The sequence below is a fragment of the Petaurus breviceps genome, unplaced genomic scaffold, assembly GCF_028583685.1.
Source record: "Petaurus breviceps papuanus isolate PSGF00001 unplaced genomic scaffold, PetGlider_PUasm1.0 178, whole genome shotgun sequence".
NCBI lineage: Eukaryota > Metazoa > Chordata > Mammalia > Diprotodontia > Petauridae > Petaurus > Petaurus breviceps.
This window is the reverse complement of record NW_027185777.1, coordinates 8,766,401-8,788,908: the sequence shown is the minus strand read 5'-3', so window position 1 is coordinate 8,788,908 and position 22,508 is coordinate 8,766,401. Positions and strand designations below refer to the sequence as shown.

The window sequence follows — 22,508 nt, the reverse complement described above, 5'->3', positions numbered from 1 at the left end:
AGCCACACCCTGATAAACCATCTCAGCCGATGAACTGAACAAGGTTGAGGGCAACCAGTAGCTAGAGGGGTGTCTACCCCAAGCATATAAAGGCATCCTGCCAGCAGAATGGGCAGATGGGAACAATTTGTTCCAGTAGCTGTTGAAGCAGGTGCTATCACATGTTGAAGACACCAAGGTCATCCACTGCATCCTGGGCCATCACCAGTCATCTTGACTTTTGTTTGTCTCCTGCACTTTGATAACTCTGGAAGAGGGAGTGAGGCTGATGACTTTGTGAGGCAGTCCTCACTTAAATCCAGTTCATGCATGAGTCAAGACCCTGTGATGTCATTGATCCTCTTCAAAAATAAGGAACAAACAACTGTAATATAGATAAAAATGCACCCCTCCCCCTGTTTTGTTTTTCTTGCCTTCTTAATGGGTGGGGGTGTCAGGAGGGAGAGAATTACAAACTGAAAATAAAATGATATTGAATTAAAATTTTTTTTTCTACTTTGAAAAAAATTTAGTATTTTATTTTCCCCAATAACATGTAAAAACAATTTTAACCTATTTAATATGCAAAACATATTTCCATGTAAGTCATGTTGTAAAAGAAAACACAACAACCCCCCCAAATAGAGTAAAATAACAGTAACGCTTCAATCTATATTCAGATTTCATGAGTTCTAAATTTTAGAAATTTCTTAAAAGAAAAAAGTATCCCTACCCAGACTTTCTATTATCTTTAGCATTTATCACAAATCTTAACATGGTTTAGTGCTATCCTTTTGAATCCCTGCTCTATCACCTGACTTTATTTCCATCTTTTGTACATGTGTTTTAAAAATCTAAGTTGTCACTCTTTCCAGTTGGAGGGAAACTTTAGAGTTTAGAGTTATCTAAACTGATCCATTTAAGTTATAGATGAAGAAACTGAGCTTCAGAGAAGTAAAATAAACTAGCCTAAAGTTGCTCATTTGATAAGGAATAGTCAGAATTTTCACCTAGGGCCTCCCTCCCCCATCTAAGACTGAGACTTTTATCCCTACACAGTACAAATTTTTTATATAGGAAGAACATTGGTCTCTGGATAGCTAACTTTCTTCCTCCCTTTTTACCCATTTTGTCCTGAGTGCATTCCATCTTTTGTGAGCTGCAAAATATTGATCACGAAAGTTTGTTTATTCTTTCTCTCAGCTGTAAAAAAAAAATAAAGAACAGAAATTCTCCCTGAATATAGGGTATACTTGACAGTAATCAGCTTTATCCTTTGTCTGTAACAGACTCCAAGATGGCCTGATCACTTCCTCCCAAGGTTTCTGACATTTCTAATTAAGTAAGCCATTATTCTTATTGCTGAAATTAGGTCCATAATGGCAGTTCTCCACACTGCTTCCTTCACCTCTTAAAAAATAAGATTATTTGCTGCTTTGATTTAAGCAAGAGAGACAACTTCAGCAGATATCTGGATAGTTGAATCTCTCCTCTGTCATTCATTTCAGAGTGTTAACTCTGTGGTCTATTTCAGAGATTCATCAAACATTTCCTCTTGGTTATGTGGTCTATAATATATTGATTGTCAGAAGCACTGTATCACTTAGACAGCTCCTTCCCTGGATCCTTAATAAAATATTTCTCAGTATGTTTCTAGGATTCTCTTTTCTTGCATACAGTACTACCCCATTGCCTTATTTCCGTCATGAGTCTCACCAAGTCTCAGTGATACCTCTGAGGCCCAGTTTAGTATTAAGATCTCCAATTCACTTTGTCTTTTTCTCATATTCTGCATTTTAGTACAGACATGTAAAGCCATGAGTATTATTACTGTCCTTTCAAGATGCTTTTTTTTTTTATTAATTAGCAGACATTTCTCTTGACTTTTTGTGTCTGTTTTAGCTATTGCTTTATACATAGCAGTTATCTAATAAATACACTGGGCTGGGAATTAGAGCACATTCGTCATAACACCTTATCCAGCAGACTCTTAGCATCTGGCCACTGTTATAAATGTTTTCCTTCCCAAAAGTTTTCAGGTACGTTTTTTGTAGTATGTTCTTCTGTCCTTTGTCCACCTTGGGAACCTACTTTTAATGAAGGTCTTTGGATAAATGGGGTTTCATTTTATAGAAATTCTCTTTATTTCCAACTTTGCTGGTATCCTTTTCCCAAAGTTTCTAAGCCAAAATGGATCATAGATGTTTAAACAAAACTAATTTTCTGTTTGGGAAATAAGAACCAAAAACAGATTTGATCTTCCTCAGTGTAGTCAATCTTTCATTAGAAGGGCCATTCTCCAGTGCTCTTGGGCTTTGCTCCCTTCTAGAGCTGGCTTATTTTGAGGACTTTTTTTCCAATATTTTTCCTACAAGCTTTAATAAAAATTATATCCTGTAAGACTTTGTATTCTTTCCAATAAACTCTAAAATCAGTAGAGAAAGTTATTTTCCTTTGTGTTTACTTTGTACTCATTTCCCAAATGTGAAACCTAAAATGTAATTGTGCAAGTAAGGACAATTTCATCTTTTTTTGTTTCTGTATCCCTAAATGCCTAAAGTACAATGCCCGGCACATAACGGGTACTGACTAAATGCTTGTTGATTGATCAATGCATGTTTCAAACCGTATTATACGGTTTGCTGTCATAGCCCATGACATTTCCCACCCTCTGCTTTCAGAAACAAGATGAAGTCATGGAGTATCTTGAGGTATATATTAATGACTTTTGAAAGGACTTGCTTCAGAAGCCCATGCATACAAAATGAGGCGATTCATTATATTGTGTTTCTAATTTTAAGAGAAATTAAACAATGAAGAATTAAAATGGTTTCAGTAAAAGTAATAAATGTGTATGAAATGGGGGGAAAAGAAGGTCCTGGGTGATTTTATTTTTTAATGGTCTCAAACTCAAAGTAAATAGGCCTGCTCTACAAAAGAGTATCAGAAGTCCAGCCAGGGTGTCAACTTTGAGTTCTTTCCATGTAGTACCTAATTACACTCAGCAAAATTGGTCCAGGTTCTTATTTTTGGTTAAAAATAAGAGTTTCACATTTATCACTCATCACTGGCTCCTTTGTTAGACCTCTTCAGTCATCTTCAATCCTCAGTAATATATTTGCCAATTTGAGCCTAAACCAAACCACTTTGTAATTATATGTGTTTATAAGGATTTTTGCTCTTTTACCAGAACATTTTGAGACTTTTTCCCCTGTTAGTAAAGGTGTCACCAGACAATGCTTTTGGATCTTTGGTTTTGTTTAATTTTTGAGTGCTGGAGCAAGGCTTCTTCCCTCCCCCCCTTTTCCCTTTTGCATTTGCCTATGATTTTGTGACATTTTCTTTCTGTGCTACATTTTCCTTGGTTAGATTTCTACCCTTAGATTTTGGATAAGCAGAAAAACTCCCTAATATTTAAAAGACTTGGCATTTTGTTCTGTAGAGTGTGGTCAGCAAATTATCCATTTTTAAAATTAGCTTTGGTAATAAAAACAATAACACTTTGTATTTACATAGTGATTTACTGATCGCTTTAAGATTAGTTTGTGTGAGCCCAGCCCAGGAGCACTTAACTGCCCATTTATTGATAGTATTTATTTTATGGTGAATGAAGTGGCTTTCATTGAATGTGAAAAACTTTTTTAAAGTTTTCTGATTGCTTTTCTAATATTCAGTGGGTAGATAACTAATTTTATTAGATCATTTAGGACTCCCTACCTCACTTCTATTTTTGAGTGGCCTTTGCCTGGTTTCTAAGAATCTTTGTGGAGTTTTTTCCTTCTTGCAAATCTATCTTTCAAGGTCATTGGACAGTTGGTATTAATAATCTGGTTTGTTTTCCATATCCAGTTATTCTTAATGAATTTGCTGCCATTTGTGTATAATGTGTTCCATTGTGTGATTTTGTTTATGGTAATGGATGTAATTTATCAAGTTAACAGTTTCTGCCTAAAGGCTATTAAAATACAAAAGCAGAAGTGGAATTTCATTCCTAGAAAAGAGTGACAGTGCATATGATGAGTCAAAAGTGCTTTGGATATATCAGCTTTTCAATCCTCAGGTAACCCTACTTTACACTGATAAAATTGGAGGAGTAGGAAGTTGAATTCAGATCCTTTGATTGTTAACTATGGCATTGGAGAGATTTTTGAAGAGATTTGAATGAGTCAGAGTTAAATGGGTGAAGTATATTGATGAGGAAATAATATTGATATAGAAAAATAAAGGAGAAGCAAAGAACAGATAGGTTTTGGAGCTGAAAAAGCTGCAGAATTTGGAAAAGTTTTGGGAATGAGTGAAACAGATGCATGACCAGATGTTATAATCAGTATATATTAATAGTAATAGTAACTCACATGGATTGCATTGCTTTTTTTTTCTTCTGAACATACTTTGAGCTTAGTCATTTTTGATGTTCTTGGTTGACGGGGGCCAGATTTTATGAAGTGATATTCTTGTCATACTTTTAAATAAATATAACCTTAGAGGCAATGTGGTATAGTGGAAAGAATGCTGGATTTAAGAGTTAGAAGACCTACTTACTATGTCTAATTCTCTGTGCTTCAGTTTCCTCATCTCTCACTGAGGCATTCAGTCCTTATGGGCCCCACAGTCCTTTCTTACTCTAGCATTCTATGATTTTTTTTATATTCTCAATACCATGTTTTCCCGATAATAAGACCTATCCCGAAAATAAGCCCTCGCCTTACTGTGTAAGATTCCTCTAAAATAAGCCCTCCCCCGAAAATAAGCCCTATTGAGATTGCTACTGTAGTGAAGGTGATCCCCTGTGCTACACGCTACATTACGGTACCCTCTGTATGCACCGTCCTCCCCCCCCCCGTGAAATGCACCCCGCGCTCTGAGCTGCATCCCATCAGAGCTGCAACAGTGAGCGCGTCATCCTGTTCTTCCCCAGTGATTTGCTTGCTGGCGCCATTGAGAGCAGTGCCGGGGAGGAGAGCTGAGGCAGGACAACATAAGCCCTCCCCTGAAAATAAGCCCTCTGGTGTTTTTCTTTCCAAAAAAATTAATAAGACAGTGTCTTATTATTGGGGAAACATGGTATGTACCTTTTAAATGTAGGAAGGCAACACAATCTTCCTTTGTAACCCTGTTACCAGCTTTCTGGGCCCCGGTCCATTGAGAGACACTTCCTTCACCTTCTTTTCACTTTCCAGAGAGTTGTTTGGCCTTGAAGAGAGAGTATAATGGAAAGAAGAGTGAACTTGGATTCAGAAGAGGCTCAGTTCTGGTCTGCCTGAGTTGTTGGTTGAGTCAAGTTAGGACCACCTTCAGGAACTCCAACTCTTTGGCCTTCGTTTCCACACCTGTTAGAAGAGGACAGTTTTCAGAAGTGAGCTTACAGGGTTGTTGTGAGGCTCAGTGGGGCCCAAGTACCTAACAGCAGTGTACTTCCTGTAACAGGGTCCTGTAAAGTATGACATGATGGGGAGCCATGGTGTCCAATAATGATAACTTGCATTTCTGTAGTGTTTTTCAAGTTACAAAATACTTCTTTCCAAACAAGCCAAATGAGGAGACAGGATCAAAGAGGTGCAGGGTCAGTCTTATTTTCTTATCCGTAAAATGGGTTTAAACTAGATGGTTTCTAAGGACCTTTTGGACTCTGAAATTCCATTCTTGGGCCTCCTTTTTTTCCATTTCACAGATATTTCTTGTGTGCTAGCCGCTGTTAGGATCAGTTTAGGTACACAGAGATGGGAAGTTCCTGCCCTCAAGGAACTTTAACATAAAGATCATATGAGTAAGATTATACACAGGGTTGGATGTTTGTTTTCATCAGTAGTCTTGTTAGCCTTCCATGACCAAAGTGAGACAACTGTTAAGCAGACCCAAGCTGTGACCCTGACTGAGAGGTAAGGGCATTGCTTCCATTATACCTCATTCTTGGAGAGAAAATAGGTTTAACTTGGATAAAAAGTTTATTAGATCACCTGGCCTGCTGGATGCCTTTACTTTTAGCAGTTAATCCTTTGTTTTATTTATGGGCTTTCTATCACACCAGGGAATATTAAGTACAATTTGGCTAAAACAGAAGGTTCCCTACTGAGGAGTTATGTAATTGTTTTGGGATAGTTGTTGGTGATTTTTTTTTTTTTAATTGGGAGTGTACTTGCAAACCCTTTATTTCTTCTTGAAAGTTAATATAATTTTGCCTGAATAAAGAGAACCTTTAAGATAGAACCATCTCATTGTAAAGGGCCTGTGTAGCAGCACAGGACCTGAGGCTTGAAAGCTTTGTCAGGAATCTCAGTGATAGGGGCTTTTAAATAAGAAAAGAACCAAAAGTAAAAGAGAATCTATACAATGAGGTAGGTATTCCTTCTTGTAGGGAGTATTTTTAAATGTTATAGGCCAAGGAATGAATAATCTTAAATGAGTAACACTATTATAAATTTTTAAATTAAATTTTATTTTCTCAGTTAACCAAAATCTAGCTTCTCTTCCTACCAAAGCCCCCTTCCCCTTTTGAAAAAGAATGAAGAACAAAACCTTTATAATAAATATATAGAATGAAACAAAAAAGAATCCCACATTAGTGTGTATGAGCCTGAATGTGTGTATGTGTATGTGCATGTGCATGTGCATGTGTATGTGTGTGTGAGAAAGAGAGAGAGAGAGAGAGAGAACGACAGAGAGAGAGAGACCTCTGGAATTAGAGTTGTCATCGTACCAGTCAAGTTGTTTGCTTTTACAATATTGTTGTTATTTGGCCAGTGCAGAAATTTTTTTGCTCGACTATACATATTTGTAATAGGTTTTTATTTTTATTTGCTTTCCTTTCTTCTGGATTTTCCAGGATGGCTGGACAAATTTACAGCTCCACCAATAGTGTATTAATGTATGTTTTCTCATAGCCCCTCCAACTTTTGTCATTTTCTTTTTTTGCCAACTTTGAACCTCAAATGGGTGTGAGATCAAATTTCAGAGTTGTTTAATTTGTATTTCTCTAATTATTAGTGATTTAGAGCATTTTTAATATGGCTTTTTATATCTTGGATTTCTTCCTTTGAAAATTGGGGAATGAAAAATGGAGTATTCTTAAAAATTTGAATCAGTTCCCAACATAGTTTAGAAACAAGACTGCTGCAAAGACTTTCCCCCTCATTTATCTGCTTCTCTTCCAATTTTTAACTGCATTAGTTTTGTTTGTGCAAAAACTTTTAAATTTTATGGAATCAAAATTGCCCATTTTACCTTCTGTGAGCCTCTCTATCCCTTTTTTGTAAATTTGTCCCCTCTCCAAGAACCTGACAGGTAATTTCTTCTTTGCTCTTCTGATTTGTCTATGATGTCACCCTTTATGTCTTAAGTCATATACTCCTTTGGAGCTTACTTGGTATATGGATTGTAAGGTGTTATTTTGTATTTGGTTTTTACCAGACTGTTTTCCTTTTTTTATGATAACTTTTGTCAAATGAGTCCTTCCTTACTCCTATTGTGTACCTAATTTATTCCACAGATCAAATCTTTTCATTTCTAACCAGTATCTAATTGTTAGAATGATTACTGCTTTGTGGTATATTTTGAGATCTGGTACTGGTAGGCTTCCTTCTGTCCTCCCCCCCGCCCATTTTCCCATTATTTCCCATTCCCCATTACTTCTCTTTAGATACTTGACCTTTTGTTCTTCTAAATGAATTTTTTTTTTTAAAGCAATTGGGGTTAAGTAACTTGCTCAAGGTTACATGGCTAGTTATTATTTCTGGGTGTGGTGCTGAGTATCTGAGCCCGGATTTGATCCAGGTCATCCCGACACTGGAGCCGATGCTCTTAGTCGCTGAGCCACCTGGCCGCCCCTAAGCAATTGGGGTTAAGTAACTTGCTCAAGGTTACACGGCCAGGTGTTTCTGGGTGGGTGCTAAGTGTCTGAGCCCGGGATTCGATCTCCAGGTGTTCTCAACACTGGAGCCGGTGCTCTTACTCGCTGTGCTACCTGGCCGCCACCTAAATGAATTTTGTTATTATTTTTTTCTAACTCTATAGATAAATCCTCTAGTAGTTTGATTGGTATGACATTGAAAATATAAATTAATTTATGCAGTATTATTTTATTATATTGGTTTGGCCTACCCAGGAGTAATTCATATTTTTTCAGTTATTTAGAATTATCTTTATTTGTGTAATGTGTTTTGTAGATCTTGTGTGTATTTTGGCGAGTAGATGCCCAAATATCTTATATATCATGTAGTTATTTTAAATGGAAATTACCTTTTTATCTTTTCTTGCTACTTTTTGTTGGTAACTTAAAGAAATGCTGCATTGTGGGTCATAAAAATGAGTTTAATATTTCTGCATTTTTGTAAGGTTTCTATACATTAATGCCTGGTGAATTTTTGTAAAAGTGTTGTGCACAGTTGAGAAGAGTATAAAGAGATGGAGGGAAGCACACAATCAGCTACCATAACTGTGAATGTGAATGGTATGAACTCATAAAACTAAAGAAGATAGCAGACTGGATCAGGAAGAAGCCAACCATATGTTTACAAGAAACACAGATGAAGCATAAAGATTCACACCAAGTTAAAAAAGGAGCAGGAGTAAAAATCTATTATGCTTTGGGTCGGCTGGGTGGTACAGTGAGTAGAGCACCGGCTCTGGAGTCAGGAGGACCTGAGTTCAAATGCAGCGTCAGACACAACACACAAAAAACTAGCTGTGTGACCTTGGGCAAGTCAATTAAGCCCAATTGCCCTCCAAAAAGCAAAAAAAAAAAAAAATCTCTTATGCTTCAGCTTTAGTAAAAAGGCAAGGGTAGCAATCACAGTATCAGACAAGGCCAAAGCAAAAACAGAATTTATTAAGATAACAGGAGAAACTATATATTGCTGAAATACCAAAGACAATGAAATAATGCCAGTGCTAAATATATTTGCACCAAATGGCATACCACCTTAATACTTAAAAGTTAAATGAGTTACAAGGAGAATCCTTTCAGATATCGAAAAATCTAACAAAAAAATAAACAAGAAAGAAGCTAAGGACTTGAATAGAATATTAGAAAATGTTGAAATAACAGACCTCTAGAGACTACTGAATGCAAATAGAAAGGAATATATATATGTGTGTGTGTGTGTGTGTGTGTGTGTGTTCTCCACTTCGGTGATGAGAAGAGTGTGCTCAGCATCCCTGCGTGTTACAAGTTTGATGTGATCTGCATCTGCTCCACTGTTTTGTTTTGCTTAGGCCTGAACCCTTACTCAGTTTGCCCTCCCTCTTAATTCCTCTTCTCCCCTTCCCCTCCTGTTTTACCCTTTTGAGGGAATTGTATTTATGTAGCCAACAGTGTGGATGTCTTTTCCTCTCCTTAAGCCAGTTTAGATTAAAGTGAGGTTCAAGTGTTACTCCCTCTCCCCTTGTCCCTTCTTCTCTGGATAGTTTTCTCCTTGTTTGCCCTGATTAACTCCCTCTTTTGTCTCCCCCTCCCCTAATGGATTCCATCCTTTTCTCTTTCTGTTCTTATTTTAAGGTCATTAAAGCATATTAAAAACCACTCCCAGCCCCCTGGGTTATTGGATTCCTACAGCCACCGATGATAGGATCCTGAGGAGACATACAGGTATCATCTTCCCATATTAGAATAGAAGCAGTTTTAAATCTTTGTTTAGTTCCTTATGATTATTCATATTTGCTTTTTATATTTCTCTAGACTCCTGTGTTTTTATTTCAAAGGTTCTACACAGCTCTGGTCTTTTCACTAGGAATGTTTGGCAGCCCTCTATTTCATTTCTCCCCCTGTCGGGTTATATTCCATTTTGTTGGCTGAGTTATTCATGGTTATAAACCTGCCTATCAGTCGTCTTCTGAAATATCATATTACACACTCTACACTTCCTTATAGTCTACCTTCTGTTACCCCCTCCATCCCTGCTTGTTTCCCTGTTGTGTTTGATTTATTTCTACATATGATTGTATATGTGGGTATGTGTTTTCAGTTGTCCTTTGCTCATTTCATATATGAGTGAGGTCTGTCTGATAATGGCTCCCTCTCTATCTCTTCCTCACTGGATCCTAAGGGCTGTCAGTGGTGAATATGGAAAGAATGCTAGGGCTGTCAGAACTTCTGGATCTGTGCTGTCCCATAGTGCTCCAATCCCTATCACTACTAAAACTCCAGAGGTCTGTACCTGGGTTTTTCTATCCTTCCTGTTGTTTTTTTGGGGGTGAAGGGGGTTGGGATGCAGTAGGGGGGTGGCTTCTAGACACAGAGGTTTGTCACTGGCTTGTCTCTGGTTATAATGAATGTTTGTCTGCACTGATGCTGGCTTTTTGGGGGGCCCCCTTTACTATTGCACATAGGTTTATGGCTAACTTTTTTGTGTAGGTCTAGGGTGGTAGAAATCACTATAGTTTCTCATTGTATTTCTTGATCATTATTCAGTCTGGTATGAATTGCAGGTTTTTGCTGGATTAGCTATATGGCTAACTGATCTTTCTCTGTTCAGTCAACCATATTGATTGAAAGTCAAGATACATAGAATTTCGTTGGTGGGAGGTGTGACTGGGATGAGGAGTTGATGAGGAGTCCAGGCAAGAGAAAATTAGTGCTTGAATTAGGGCTAGGCTGGGTATGAGCCTTGATGGGGCAAAGGGCCCTGAGAGGAGTATGTCTTTGACTCAGTAACCAGCCAGAAAGACAGGAGGAGAGTAAAAACTGTGATAATGTGGAAGCGAAGAAATAAAGTATATTTTTTTTCTTTGAGGTTTCTTTCCTTTTATTGATGCCCATAGCAGAGCATGTTTCCTTAGGCCATATGAGAATGAGGTCTGAAATCTTCAGAAGCAATAAATGAGAAACCTTAGGCCTAGAGGAGAGAAGGCATGTGGGAGAGTGGGTCTAGGACTAATTCAAAATAGATTTGTGTTTATAGGGGATATAGAAAGGTGATAATTTAATTATATTTTGCCACAACCACTTTATAATTCATAGTGACATGAATGTGGAAAAAAATATTGCTTAAGAACATCTGTATTAAGTTATCTGTAATCATATGAAAAAATGCTCTAAACCACTATTGATTAGAGAAATGCAAATTAAAACAACTTTGAGGTACCACTCACACCTATCAGAGTGGCTAATATGACAAAAAAGAAAAAGTGTTGGATGTTGGAGGGGATGTGGGAAAACTGGGAAACTAATGAATGGTTGGTGGAGTTGTGAACTGATCCAGTCATTCTGGAGAGCAATTTGGAACTATGCCTAAAGTGATATAAAACTTTGCATACCCTTTGTTCCAGTAATACCACTGCTAGATCTATATCCCAAAGTCATCCAAAAAAAAAGTGAAAAGGACCTATTTGTACAAAAATATAGCAGCTCTTTTTGTGGTGGCTAAGAATTGGAAATCAAAGGGATACCCGTCAGCTGAGGAATGGCTAAACAAGCTGTAGTATTTGATTATAACGGAATATTATTGTGCTGTAAGAAATGATGAGTAGGGTGATTTCAGAAAAACCTGGACTTACATGATCTGATGCATAGTGAAGTGAACAGAACTAGGAAGATGTTGTACACATTAACAGCAATATTGTATGATGAAGAGTTGTGAATGACTTAGCTACTCTCAGCAATACAATGATCCAAGACAATCCTGAAAGCCTAATAATGAAGCATGTTATCCACTTTCAGAGAAAGAACTGATACTGATTGAGTACAGACTAAAGCAGGCTATTTTTCAGTTTCTTTTTTTTTCTTTTATTCAAGTCTTCTTATACAAAATGACTAATACGGAAATATTTTATGTAAATGCACATGTATGACCTATATCTGATTGCTTACCATCTCAGGGAGGGGACAGAGAAAGGAGTGAGAATTTGGAGCTCAAAACTTTGAATAAAAACATTTAAAAATTATTTTTAAAAATCTGTATTGCTGTTCAACGTTCCAGATAATTTCTTTTCTAGAATAGAAAAATTAAATCTTTGACCCTTAAATATTCAAGTCTGACCATGTCATATACTTCTCTCCTTCCCCCACCTCAATCATAAAAATTTGACCCTATAAACCATCTTTAGTGGAAATTATGGTATTTTGTTTTGTAGTTTTTATACAAATATAGACTGATTCATTAGTTCCAGTCTTCTTTTATGAAGCATTTTCAAAGTCTGTGCAGTGAAAACCTAATATTAGCCAATTTTTTTTGTCTATTACTTAATTATTTTAAAATGTGTTTCATGTAAACCAGATAGCCCCTTTAACTTAAGTGGGAATCTGTCAAACTTCCAAGGAAACTTGAGTAAGGAAGATTTGCATTTGTATCCTTTGAAATGCTATTGGAATGTGGACAGTCCCTGGTTCTTTATATTTCTTAGAAAAGGTTTACCACATGATAATCATTTGGAGCTGAACTGTACAATGGCTGTATTGTACAGCTTAATTATTTCAATTAATCTTTGTTCACTTGAACTTTACTGATGGATGGATGGAATCACAGTTTTCCTGCTTTAGCTAAGCATCAGATTTTGTGTAGTTTATTGGGATATATTTAAACCTGTTCAGTTTGAGATGCTTTTTCTAGATTGATTCTATTATGGTTTGAATAATATTTCACTTGGGGAAAGACTGACTTAGGTTCCTTCCCATGTGTAAATGCAGAGAGTGAAGTCCAGTTTCATCCTCCCCCCAACCATGATGCTAAATAAAAATACTTGATGTCACTTTCAGAATTGCTATTCCCAACAAGGTAGGATAGGAAAGGTGCGAAGGTAAAGAAGCAAGATGAGTTCTTGCCATCCTTGGCTGAAACTTGAAATATATATTTCTCATAAAAATATTGTCATAGATAATGGTTGTCTTATTAAAACAATATTAATTAGTACCATGCTTCAGGTAAACAATGGGTTAAGCATACATAGTGTTGTGGACTCCTGGGCACTCACCATTTTTTATATTTACAAAATTGTTTTTATAGGAAAATGAGACATTAGTACATATAGATAATTTAAAAAAATTAATGAGGGGCTTAGTACAGGATCTAGCCTGGACCTTCTGTTTTCCCCCAGAGCCCAGTATCTCACTGATCTTATCAGTTCCTGGTGGGTTTGGCTGTCATCCCTGCAGTTGATGACCAGATCTACATATCCTACCTTGCTCTCTCTGCTGATCTTCTGTTCTGCATGAACAATTGCCTCGTGCACTCAGACAGGATGTCCCGGAGGCAAACTCAGTGTGAACAAACAGCACTCCCCATCCTTTCCTCCAAACCCTCTCCTCTTCTGAGCTTCTCAGTTACCATCCAAGGAAACAGCGTTTTCTTAGTGCCCGCCAAGCTTGCCACCTCAGTGTCATCACTTCTCACCTGCTTTCACCCCATGTATCCAATCTGTTGTCAGATCATGGTGTTTGTACCTTTACACCATCTCTTTTCTATGTCCACCATCTTTGCACTTGTGCAGATCCCATCCTGGGATTCTCATTACCTCTCATCTGGATTATTGCAGTAGCCTTCTTTTGGTGTCCCTGCCTCAAATGTCTCCCATCTCCAGGTTATCCTCCACTCAGCTGCCAAAATGACTTTCCTAAAGTGTAGGTCTGGCCATGCCACACATTACTCCCCTTCTCCCACCTCAGTCTGATCAGAAGACTTCTAGATCGGAGTCACATTCAGTAAACATTTATTAAGCATCTCTCTACCGTGCTAAGCACTTGGGATACAAAGTAAGACATCAGACAGTTTCTGCTGGCAAGGATCTCATAAGCTAATTAGAAAACAGCATATTAGAAGAAGCTGGAAAAGGGAGGAGGGGAGAAGGTCCCTAGAACTGGGATCAGGGGTGATCTGAGAAGGTCTGAGGTATGAAATTGAATTCACCTTGCAGAATGATCATGAAATCCAGGAGATCAGCTGGGTAAGAAATGCTGAAGTGAATTCCCTGAATTCCCTCCTTAAAGAGTGGGGCTGGGAGGAACTCCCAGGTGTCTACTCCCTCTGAGTTCATTTCATCTTGCAGAATGTTGAGTTTTTAGAGGTCATGAAATCCAGAAGATCTGCTGGGAGATAATTGTGAAGTCCTCTGACTTACTGCCTTTCTAGTCTTTCCCACCCTCTCCCTCTGTCCTCCATTGCTGGCCCTGCTCTTTCCCATTCCAGACAGATACTCCATGCATTTGCTAGCTCACTCTCCTCACCTCCAGCTCCTAGTCTTTATTCCTGTCAGATAAATTAAACTTTTAATAGTCTTTATTTTTGTGTCTGTGGTAAAGTTCTTATCAAATCTTTTTTCCCTGTTTGCTGTGACACAATGGTCCCTCCCAGTTTTAAATGAATTCACTTAATTTTAAATTACTTATTTCATCAGTCATTCTCAGATAACAAGAACTTCCTGAATTTTACTAACTTTTAATGAAATCTCATTTTTCTTTTTCCTACCATATAGTGTATAATACACACACACACACATATATGTTCACGTATATTCATCTATGTATGCCCACACATATTTATAGAAGTAAATTTTCACACTGGTATCATTTTCTGATATTTTGGTTAATTTTTGTTATTTAAAATATGTCGTATCAGAGAATGATTTGTTGGACTTCTGTTGGTAGTGATCTCTCCAATGTTTTTAGCCTTACCTCAGTTTACCTCTGTTTCCAAAGAGGTAGTGTAAGGCTAAGGGAAGAGGGAATAGGACCTGGCAGTGATCTGGGGATTCAGGAACATACTAGAGAGCCCAGAACAATTTGGTTTCCTCTCACATTAGACTTAGGGTAACTGACTCAGGGCTGGGCCAGATCCACAGGGTACCTGCCAGTAGCCTCCTCCTGTACCACTTCCATGGAGTTCATCCATAGCAAGCTGAACAGCTAGCTCCGTGTTGTTTCCTGCCAAGGAGCCTCCAGGGGCCAGGCGGAGACACGACCAGAAGCAGTAGCTGTGTTGGACTCTCAGCATGTCAGTGCAATTATTAGCTCATTTTCCTAGAGACTTACTGGAGAGATTGATGGTGCTTTTCTGCCCATTCTCCCCAAGTCCTATATAAATTTGTGTCTCCACCGCTTTTGCTAACAGCTTTGTCATGTCTGGCCCTGTGCCCTGCTTTTCCTTTCCCTGTAATCCCTGCCCTGTTGCCTTCCTCTTAGTTTGGAGTCTTTCTCTGCTGCTCCTCCAGCGTCCCATGTTCCCAATTTATATTTTGCTAAAGTACTGACTTTTTATAGCTCTCGAAAATACTTATGGAAGCATTAGAGTTTGAGCATCTTCATTCATAACCATCTCATTGCTATAAGAGGTTTTTTCCCCCCTTGCTAGTACTTTTTATTGGCTGCTACCTCCGTGAAGGCATGCTCCATTCTTTTATCTTAAACCAGTTTCAACTTACCTTTCCAGTCTGTTTTCACAGGGCTTCCCTTTCCCTTTGTGCAGTGGGTCATAGCTACCGTGTTTCCCCGATAATAAGACACTGTCTTATTAATTTTTGGACAGAAAAACACCAGAGGGCTTATTTTCAGGGGAGGGCTTATTTTAATGAACATTGACAGCAATTTTAATAAACAGGTAAATGTGAACAAAAAAATGTACCTTTATTCAATAAGCAAATCACTGGGGAAGAACAGGATGACGTGCTCACTGCTGCAGCTCTGATTGGATGCAGCTCAGAGCACGGCGTGAGTTTCACAGGGGGAGGACGGTGCATACAGAGGGTACCGTAATGTAGCGTGTAGCACAGGGGATCACCTTCACTACAGTAGCAATCTCAATAGGGCTTATTTTCGGGGGAGGGCTTATTTTAGAGGAATCTTACACAGTAATGGGGAGGGCTTATTTTCGGGATAGGTCTTATTATCGGGGAAACACGGTAGTAAGTGTTTGATGCCAGATTTTAACTCCAGAAGATGAGTCTTCCTGACTCTAGGACAGCACTCTATCCACTGTGCTACACAGCTGCTCAATTATTGCCTTTCTAACAGTGCTTTTCAAATAGGGATTGAATAAATTATTATTGAATTGAATTGTTGAATTATGTTATCTTTTTACTTTATTCTGTATCTGAAATCCATATTTCATAAAATAGTCATCAATGGAATTTAGAGCTATTTGGATACATTAGAGATCATCTGTTCCGGTATTGAAGATGAAGAAACAGAAGACGCAGAGACATGTAGCATTTATTTGTCCAGGGTCACATCTGTTGTAGAGGTGCCCATTGTAAGACAGGGCTCCAGTTTTTTCACTAGGAGCCAGAATTCTTCCCTCTGTGTGGTGCAGAATCCACATAGTTCCAGAAGCTGAGTAGAAGTAATGGAGCCTGAATAGGACAGGGAGAAGAGGCCACAAGGCCCTGCTTGGGGCAGATGCAGTCATGGTAACTGACAGCAGAAAGAAGTCAGAGTTGCTTATGTCATGCTTTGCTTCGGCATCTTCTACAGAGGGAAAGACCCTTTCTCTGGAAATGACAGAACACAAATGACTAACAGGGAGTTGAAACTCAGATAAGTAAGGGAATAAGATACTACCTAGTTACTCTTGATAAATACATGTTACCAGGCAGGTGAATTTTATTTTATTTTATTTTTTGAAGTTAATTTATTTATTTTTAGTTTTCAACATTCACTTCCAAAAGTTTTAAATTTTCTCTCCCACCTCCCCAGGACAGCATATAATCTGACACAGGTTCTCCATATACATTCCTGTTAAACATATTTTCATGTTAATCATGTTGTATAGAAGAATTAGAATGAATGGGAGGAAACATAAGAAAGAAAAAACAAAACAAAACAAACAGAAAATCGTCTGTTTCACTCTGTATTCAGACTCCATAGTTCTTTCTCTGGATGTGGATGGCATTTTTCATCATGGGTCCTTTGTAATTGTTCTAGGACCTTTCATTGCTGAGAAGGGCTAAGTCTATCAAAATCAGTCATTACACTCTGTGGCTGTTACTGTGTACAATGCTCTTCTGGTTCTACTCACTTCACTCAGCATCAGTTCATATAAGTCTTTCCAGGTTTTTCTGAAGTCTGCTTGTTCATCATTTCTTATAGCACAGTAGTATTCCATTACATTTGTGTACCACAACTTGTTCAGCCATTTCCCAGTTGGTGGACATCCCCTCAATTTCTAGTTTTTGGCCACCACAAAAAGAGCTGCTATTAGCATTTTTGTATATGTGGGTCCATTTCCCAATTTTATGATCTCTTTGGGATACAGCCCTAGAAATGGCATTGCTGGATCAAAGGGTATACGGTATGCACATTTTTATAACCCTTTGGGCATAGTTCCAAATCTTTCTCCAGAATGGTTGGATCAGTTCACAACTCCACCAATAATGAATTAGTCTTCCAACTTTCCCACATCTTCTCCAACATTTGCCATTTTCCTGTTTTGTCATATTAGCCAATCTGATAGGTGTTTTGATTTACATCTCTCTAATCAGTAGTGCTTTAGGGCACTTTTTTTCATGTGACTATAGATAGCTTTAATTTCTTTGAAAACTCAAGCAGGTGAATTTTAACCTTGTGTCCTGAGACTGTCAAGTGATTGCTGAGCTTCTGAAAGTAACATTTGAAAGATCATGGAAAATGGGAGAGATGTACTATGAGATTGGATATTTTCCTGCTTTTCAAGAAAAGGGAAGAGAACAGTCTGTAAACTCCAGTGAACCAGACTTTGATTCTTGAGGAAATTTTCAAAAGGTTCAATAAAGAGTTAGTTATTGAACATCTAGAAAGGGCTGTGTGATTGCAGAGTTAGCTTGGCCAGGACAGGTTGTGCCAGATCCACCTTCATTTCCTTTTCTGATAGGACTATGGGAATGAGTAGATGAGGGGAATGTTCTGGATATAGTTTGCTTGCATTTTAGCAAAACATTCACTCATGTTTTTCATACTATTCTTATGGAGAGTATAGCTATGGATTAGATCAGTTCTTGATCTTGTATTCGTATTCAGGGCATCCCAAAATCCTTAGGTTTAATTAAAGCCTAAAACTGCACTAAGACTTTAAGAACATCTTGTGTATTTTATTTTTTACATTTAAAAACATTATCCTGAGAAAGGGTCCATAGGCTACATCAGACTGAAGGGGTCTGTGGTGCAAAAAGGGTTTGGAATCCTAAGTTTAGATGAGAATCCAGTCAGATGTATTCAGGATTGATTGGATGGCCACATTGAAAGTATTATTTCTATTTCAGAGTTATTCAGTTGAGTACCCCAGGAATCTACTTGGTTCTGTGCTGTTGACACATTTTAAAAATATGTGAAAATTTTTGTTAATGTTAATATTTTTGTTAATGAATTGAGTAAAGTCTTAGAAGGCATGCTCATCATATTTACAGACAACACAAAATGGGGAGGCATAGTTAACATACTGTATGACTGTCAGGATCCAAAAGATTCTTGAAATGTTAGAGGACTGGGTTAAATGAAATAAGGTGAAATTTTAAAGGAATAAATGTAAAGTCTTATATGGGCACAAAAAATCAACCTTGCAAGTATAAGATAGAGATGAGGTAAGACTACAAATGTTCTGAAAAGGATGTGAGGATTTTAGTGAACTGTAAGCTCCATATATGTCAGTAATATAAGGCAGTCAAAAAAAATATGCAGTCTTAGACAGTATCAAGAGAGGTATAACTTCTTGAAATAGCAAAGTGGCAGTCCTTTGTACTCTAGCCTTGTCAGACTACCTCTAGAATGTTGTGTTCAGTTTAAAAGTATTCTGACAAACTGGAAAGTGTCCATAGGAGAGCAACCAAGATGGTGAAAAGCCTTGAGTCCATGTAATATCAGGTTCACTTGAAAGATCTGAGAATTTTGTTTGGAGAAGAGAAGACTCAGGATGGGGAGGGAGAGGGAAGGTTATGATAACTATCTCCAAGCACTGAATGAGCAGTCATGTAGAAGAGAGATTAGAATTATGGGCAGAACCAGGGACCCCAAATGGAAATTGCAGAGACAAATTGAGGCTTGATTCCAATAGAATATAAGCCCCCCTGAGCAGGAATTGTGTCTTTTTTTTTTTTTTTGTCTTCCTAGCTCTAGCACCCAGCACACCTCCTTGGTGGTCGTTAAGCAGAGGCTAGATTGTCACTGGTCAGGTATGAGATATAGGGATTCATTCTGGGCATAAATTGTGCTAGATGGCTCCAGAGGTCCCTTCCAGGTATTGGATTCTGTGATTGGGTACTTTGGGATTTTATGTCAGGATCATGAAATTTCTTATATTGTTGAAATATTGAATTTACTGTTGAAAGAATTAGCAAATCTTGAAATACATTTCCTTGATTACTTTTGGTTTGACTTTTAGCCAAGCTGGATTTTAAAGGAAATTAAATCTCTGTATTTGGTGCTTTTTTAATAACCTTACAAAAGAACTTGTTAATATCTACACAGATATCTACTTACTATCTTCTTTTTAAAAGGAACAAGAATGATGCTTGACTAAACCCTATAGCAGAGTTTCAGCAATGATTTTAAATTCAGATTCCTTGAGAAGTATTTATGTGGGCTTTGATACTTCCATTCCTCACAAAAGTCATATTGTACTTTACAGAATAACTCGAATGTCTATTTTTAGCAATTGTTTGTGTTGGTCTCACACTAGATGTCAGTGTTCGCATACCTGGGTAGCTATTACAGGTGTGATTGTGATGAGGTCATCCAAGTGTTCCTTCTGTACGTGAGGTACAGTGCTGGTTTGTAACTGGGCAGCCTCCTCTTATAAATGTGTCTGTTGCTAAATTGGTATGTGATTTAATTCAACAAGTATTTATTAAGTACCTGCTTGTGTGCTCAGCTAGGGCAGTTAGCACTGGACCTGGAGTCAGGAAGATTCATCTTCCCAAGTTCAAATCTGTCCTCAGACACTCACTAGCTGTGTGACCCTGGGTAAGTCATTTAACCTTGTTTGCCTCAGTTTACTCATCTGTAAAAATGGACTGGAGAAGGACCAGAAACAAAACCACTCCAGTGTCTTTTGTTAAGAAAACCCTAAATGGGGTCAGCAAGAATCAGAAACAACTGAAATGATTAAACAACAAAAGTGCTCAGTATACTGGCTGTATTAGGTGCTAGAGAAGAGACAAAGGTTGGGGAAGAAAGCTGTCTTCCCTTTGGAAAGTATTAGGATAAAACATGTCAGAAAATTCTCATATGACTAGTTTAACTTTACAAATTTAATTTAAACTTTTGACAGACTGTGGCCTGTATTTTGGGTCATTTTAAAGAGATCTTTAACTTTTAAAAGAGATCTTTGATTTCCTGTTGAAGCTCACCAGTACTGTAAGCCAGTTCTTTGATAAAAAGGGTGCTGAGTCAGCATCACTCATGTCTTTTCATATCTATTTCTTATCACAAAATATGTATTAAATGTTATATATTAGTTCTTTATTTGCCAGCATTTTTTATGTGCCTCCTATCAATGCTGTTACTCATCTGGTCACTGCTGCAAGAATCTGTTTTCTCTACTGAAGGTTTTTTTAATATAAAAATAATTCTTTGGGGAATTTCTGTCATTAGTTGATCTTTGAGTCACATACACAGGAAGACATAGTATTAATTATAAATTACTGAATATTTGAATATTGAATTATTGAATAGATTAAATGCCATAGAGCGGATTTCCAGCCCCACAGAAAGAGACAAAGGTCACATATCACCTGGCATCAAGCAAACTCAGTTTTTCAGGATACCTAAGGTAATGAAAGCATCTGAGTGATGTTGAAAACAATGTTTTCTTAAGAACTTATCTTAAACGTATTCCACAAAAAGGTTATTCATTGCAAGATACAATTAAATAATTAGTGATAATCTTGCACTGAGCTTGATTCTTGAAATGAGTTTCAGGAAGAAAAGAAAAATTTACAGTTATACAAACTGGCCCAAAGATCTCTCCTGACTGCCTTTTTAACTGAGATAAGATCAATACCAGCAAAATAAGGGTTTCTTTGTTTTGTTTTTGGGAAAGTAATAGATACCCTCATAACCAGATTTAATTAAAATGAGAAGCAGCCACCTAAGATACATTAGTAACAATGTTTTACTTTACAATGAAAGGCATATAGAAAGCAAAAGGAATCCCAGTTTTTGAGCAGAGCACCCAGGGACCAGTTCAGACCTTTAGTCCCCTTTTCTTCTCTGTAGTTATTCACTATTGTCCCCTAAACATGGTTGTATTCCAAATGTGGATTATTTTCAGGCCAACTGTCCTGGTGGCCTGCTCTTTTGGGTTTGGTTCCAAGTTGCCTTCAACTTCTAGCTGCTTCTAGATGGTTCACATTGGTTTGCTACCACTTTTGGTACTGAAATATGAGATGGTCACATGTTTCATGAAATGATGTTTCTTGTTGCCTTTTGTTATTCTGTGATTAACTCCTCTCACTGTCAAATAAAAGCTATGGAACCATCCTTCCATTTAGCTTCAACTTCCTTTTGTCTTCTGGTTTCCTAGTGGGGATGTCAAGAATGATATGATTCATTCAGTTCCATCATTAAGAGGTCCATTGATGATTACTGGACAAAGATTTCACATTGAGCATACCAGCAGACAAGATCTGTTTGTTGAGTTGCCATAACCAAAGTGTTAGTTATTGATTGACCAGGCTGTTGATGTACTTAGCTGGGATGGTCCTTGAAAAGTAGGTATAGTTTGTTGCTGGAATCACACCTGGAGCTCTTCCAGTGTAATAGATGGAGCTTTCTGAGCTCCTGCGCCTCTGGTAGAGCCTCCAAGGATCAGGTTGGCACAAAGAGGCATGGGAGCAGGACTTTGTAGAGGACTGACATCTGACTACAGTTAAGAGTATTAGTTATTTTACTGTCTCTTCATATTGGACAAAATGCCATTCTCTCCTACTCCTTTTTAAACAGAGCACCTTCTAAATGTTTATCATTGCAGAGAGCTGTGTATCTGCTGAAGTGGTAGCTGCTATTGATGTAAACACTATTGCGAATGAAGTATACAGACATAACTTTCCTCATACACAATTATGGGCCAAAACTATTGAGGTGAGTAATGATTATTATTATTTTAATAACTATGTAGCATAGAAAATGTTTGCCACTTTACAAAATGAAGGCCACATTATGATTAATAGCATTTTAATTCAAGGACATCAATCACTCTCATAGAACAGAGGACTAAAACCAAATGTTTTCAACTTGTTGCTTAGGAATGCTCCATTTTGACTACTTGCATGTGTGATTCTGTGGCCTTTTCCTAGTAGTTTCCACCAGAGGTTGGAAAGAAACACTAGTGGGAATGAGCTTTAGATTCAGGCCACACCTGAGGTGACCCTCAGAGAAATGCAGGAGCAAAACCGAGGCAGGTTTGAGAGAGTACTTTGCTATGAGGGCAGAGGAGATAGCTAACTGAAAATGTCCTAAGAGTCCTGGACAAAAACAGAAGAAAACACAGAGTCCATCAGACACTTTTCCTGTGCAGACTCAACAGAAAGTTGTATAACACTTCTCTGAGTTAATAGGGATATTTCTGTGGATCAAATATTTTCTTTTCTAAGGCATTTGGAAAAAAAGGAGGCTTTTCCTCTCTTCATTGAAAAATGGT

General features: G+C 37.8%; 1 protein-coding gene across 4 annotated transcripts in view; it reads left to right on the top strand.

Annotated features, from left to right (window-relative positions):
• The window catches only part of TRDMT1 (tRNA aspartic acid methyltransferase 1), a 52,440-nt gene that overhangs the window by 14,055 nt on the left and 15,877 nt on the right, over nucleotides 1–22,508 (top strand). For 2 of the 4 annotated variants that reach the window (XM_069086257.1, XM_069086256.1), the window contains exon 2: nucleotides 21,840–21,949. In XM_069086257.1, the coding sequence (XP_068942358.1) occupies nucleotides 21,840–21,949 (110 nt within the window). Of the gene's footprint in view, nucleotides 1–9,472; nucleotides 9,563–20,620; nucleotides 20,640–21,839; nucleotides 21,950–22,508 lie in introns of those variants that run through there. The other 2 variants (XM_069086258.1, XM_069086259.1) reach the window with 2 other exon arrangements.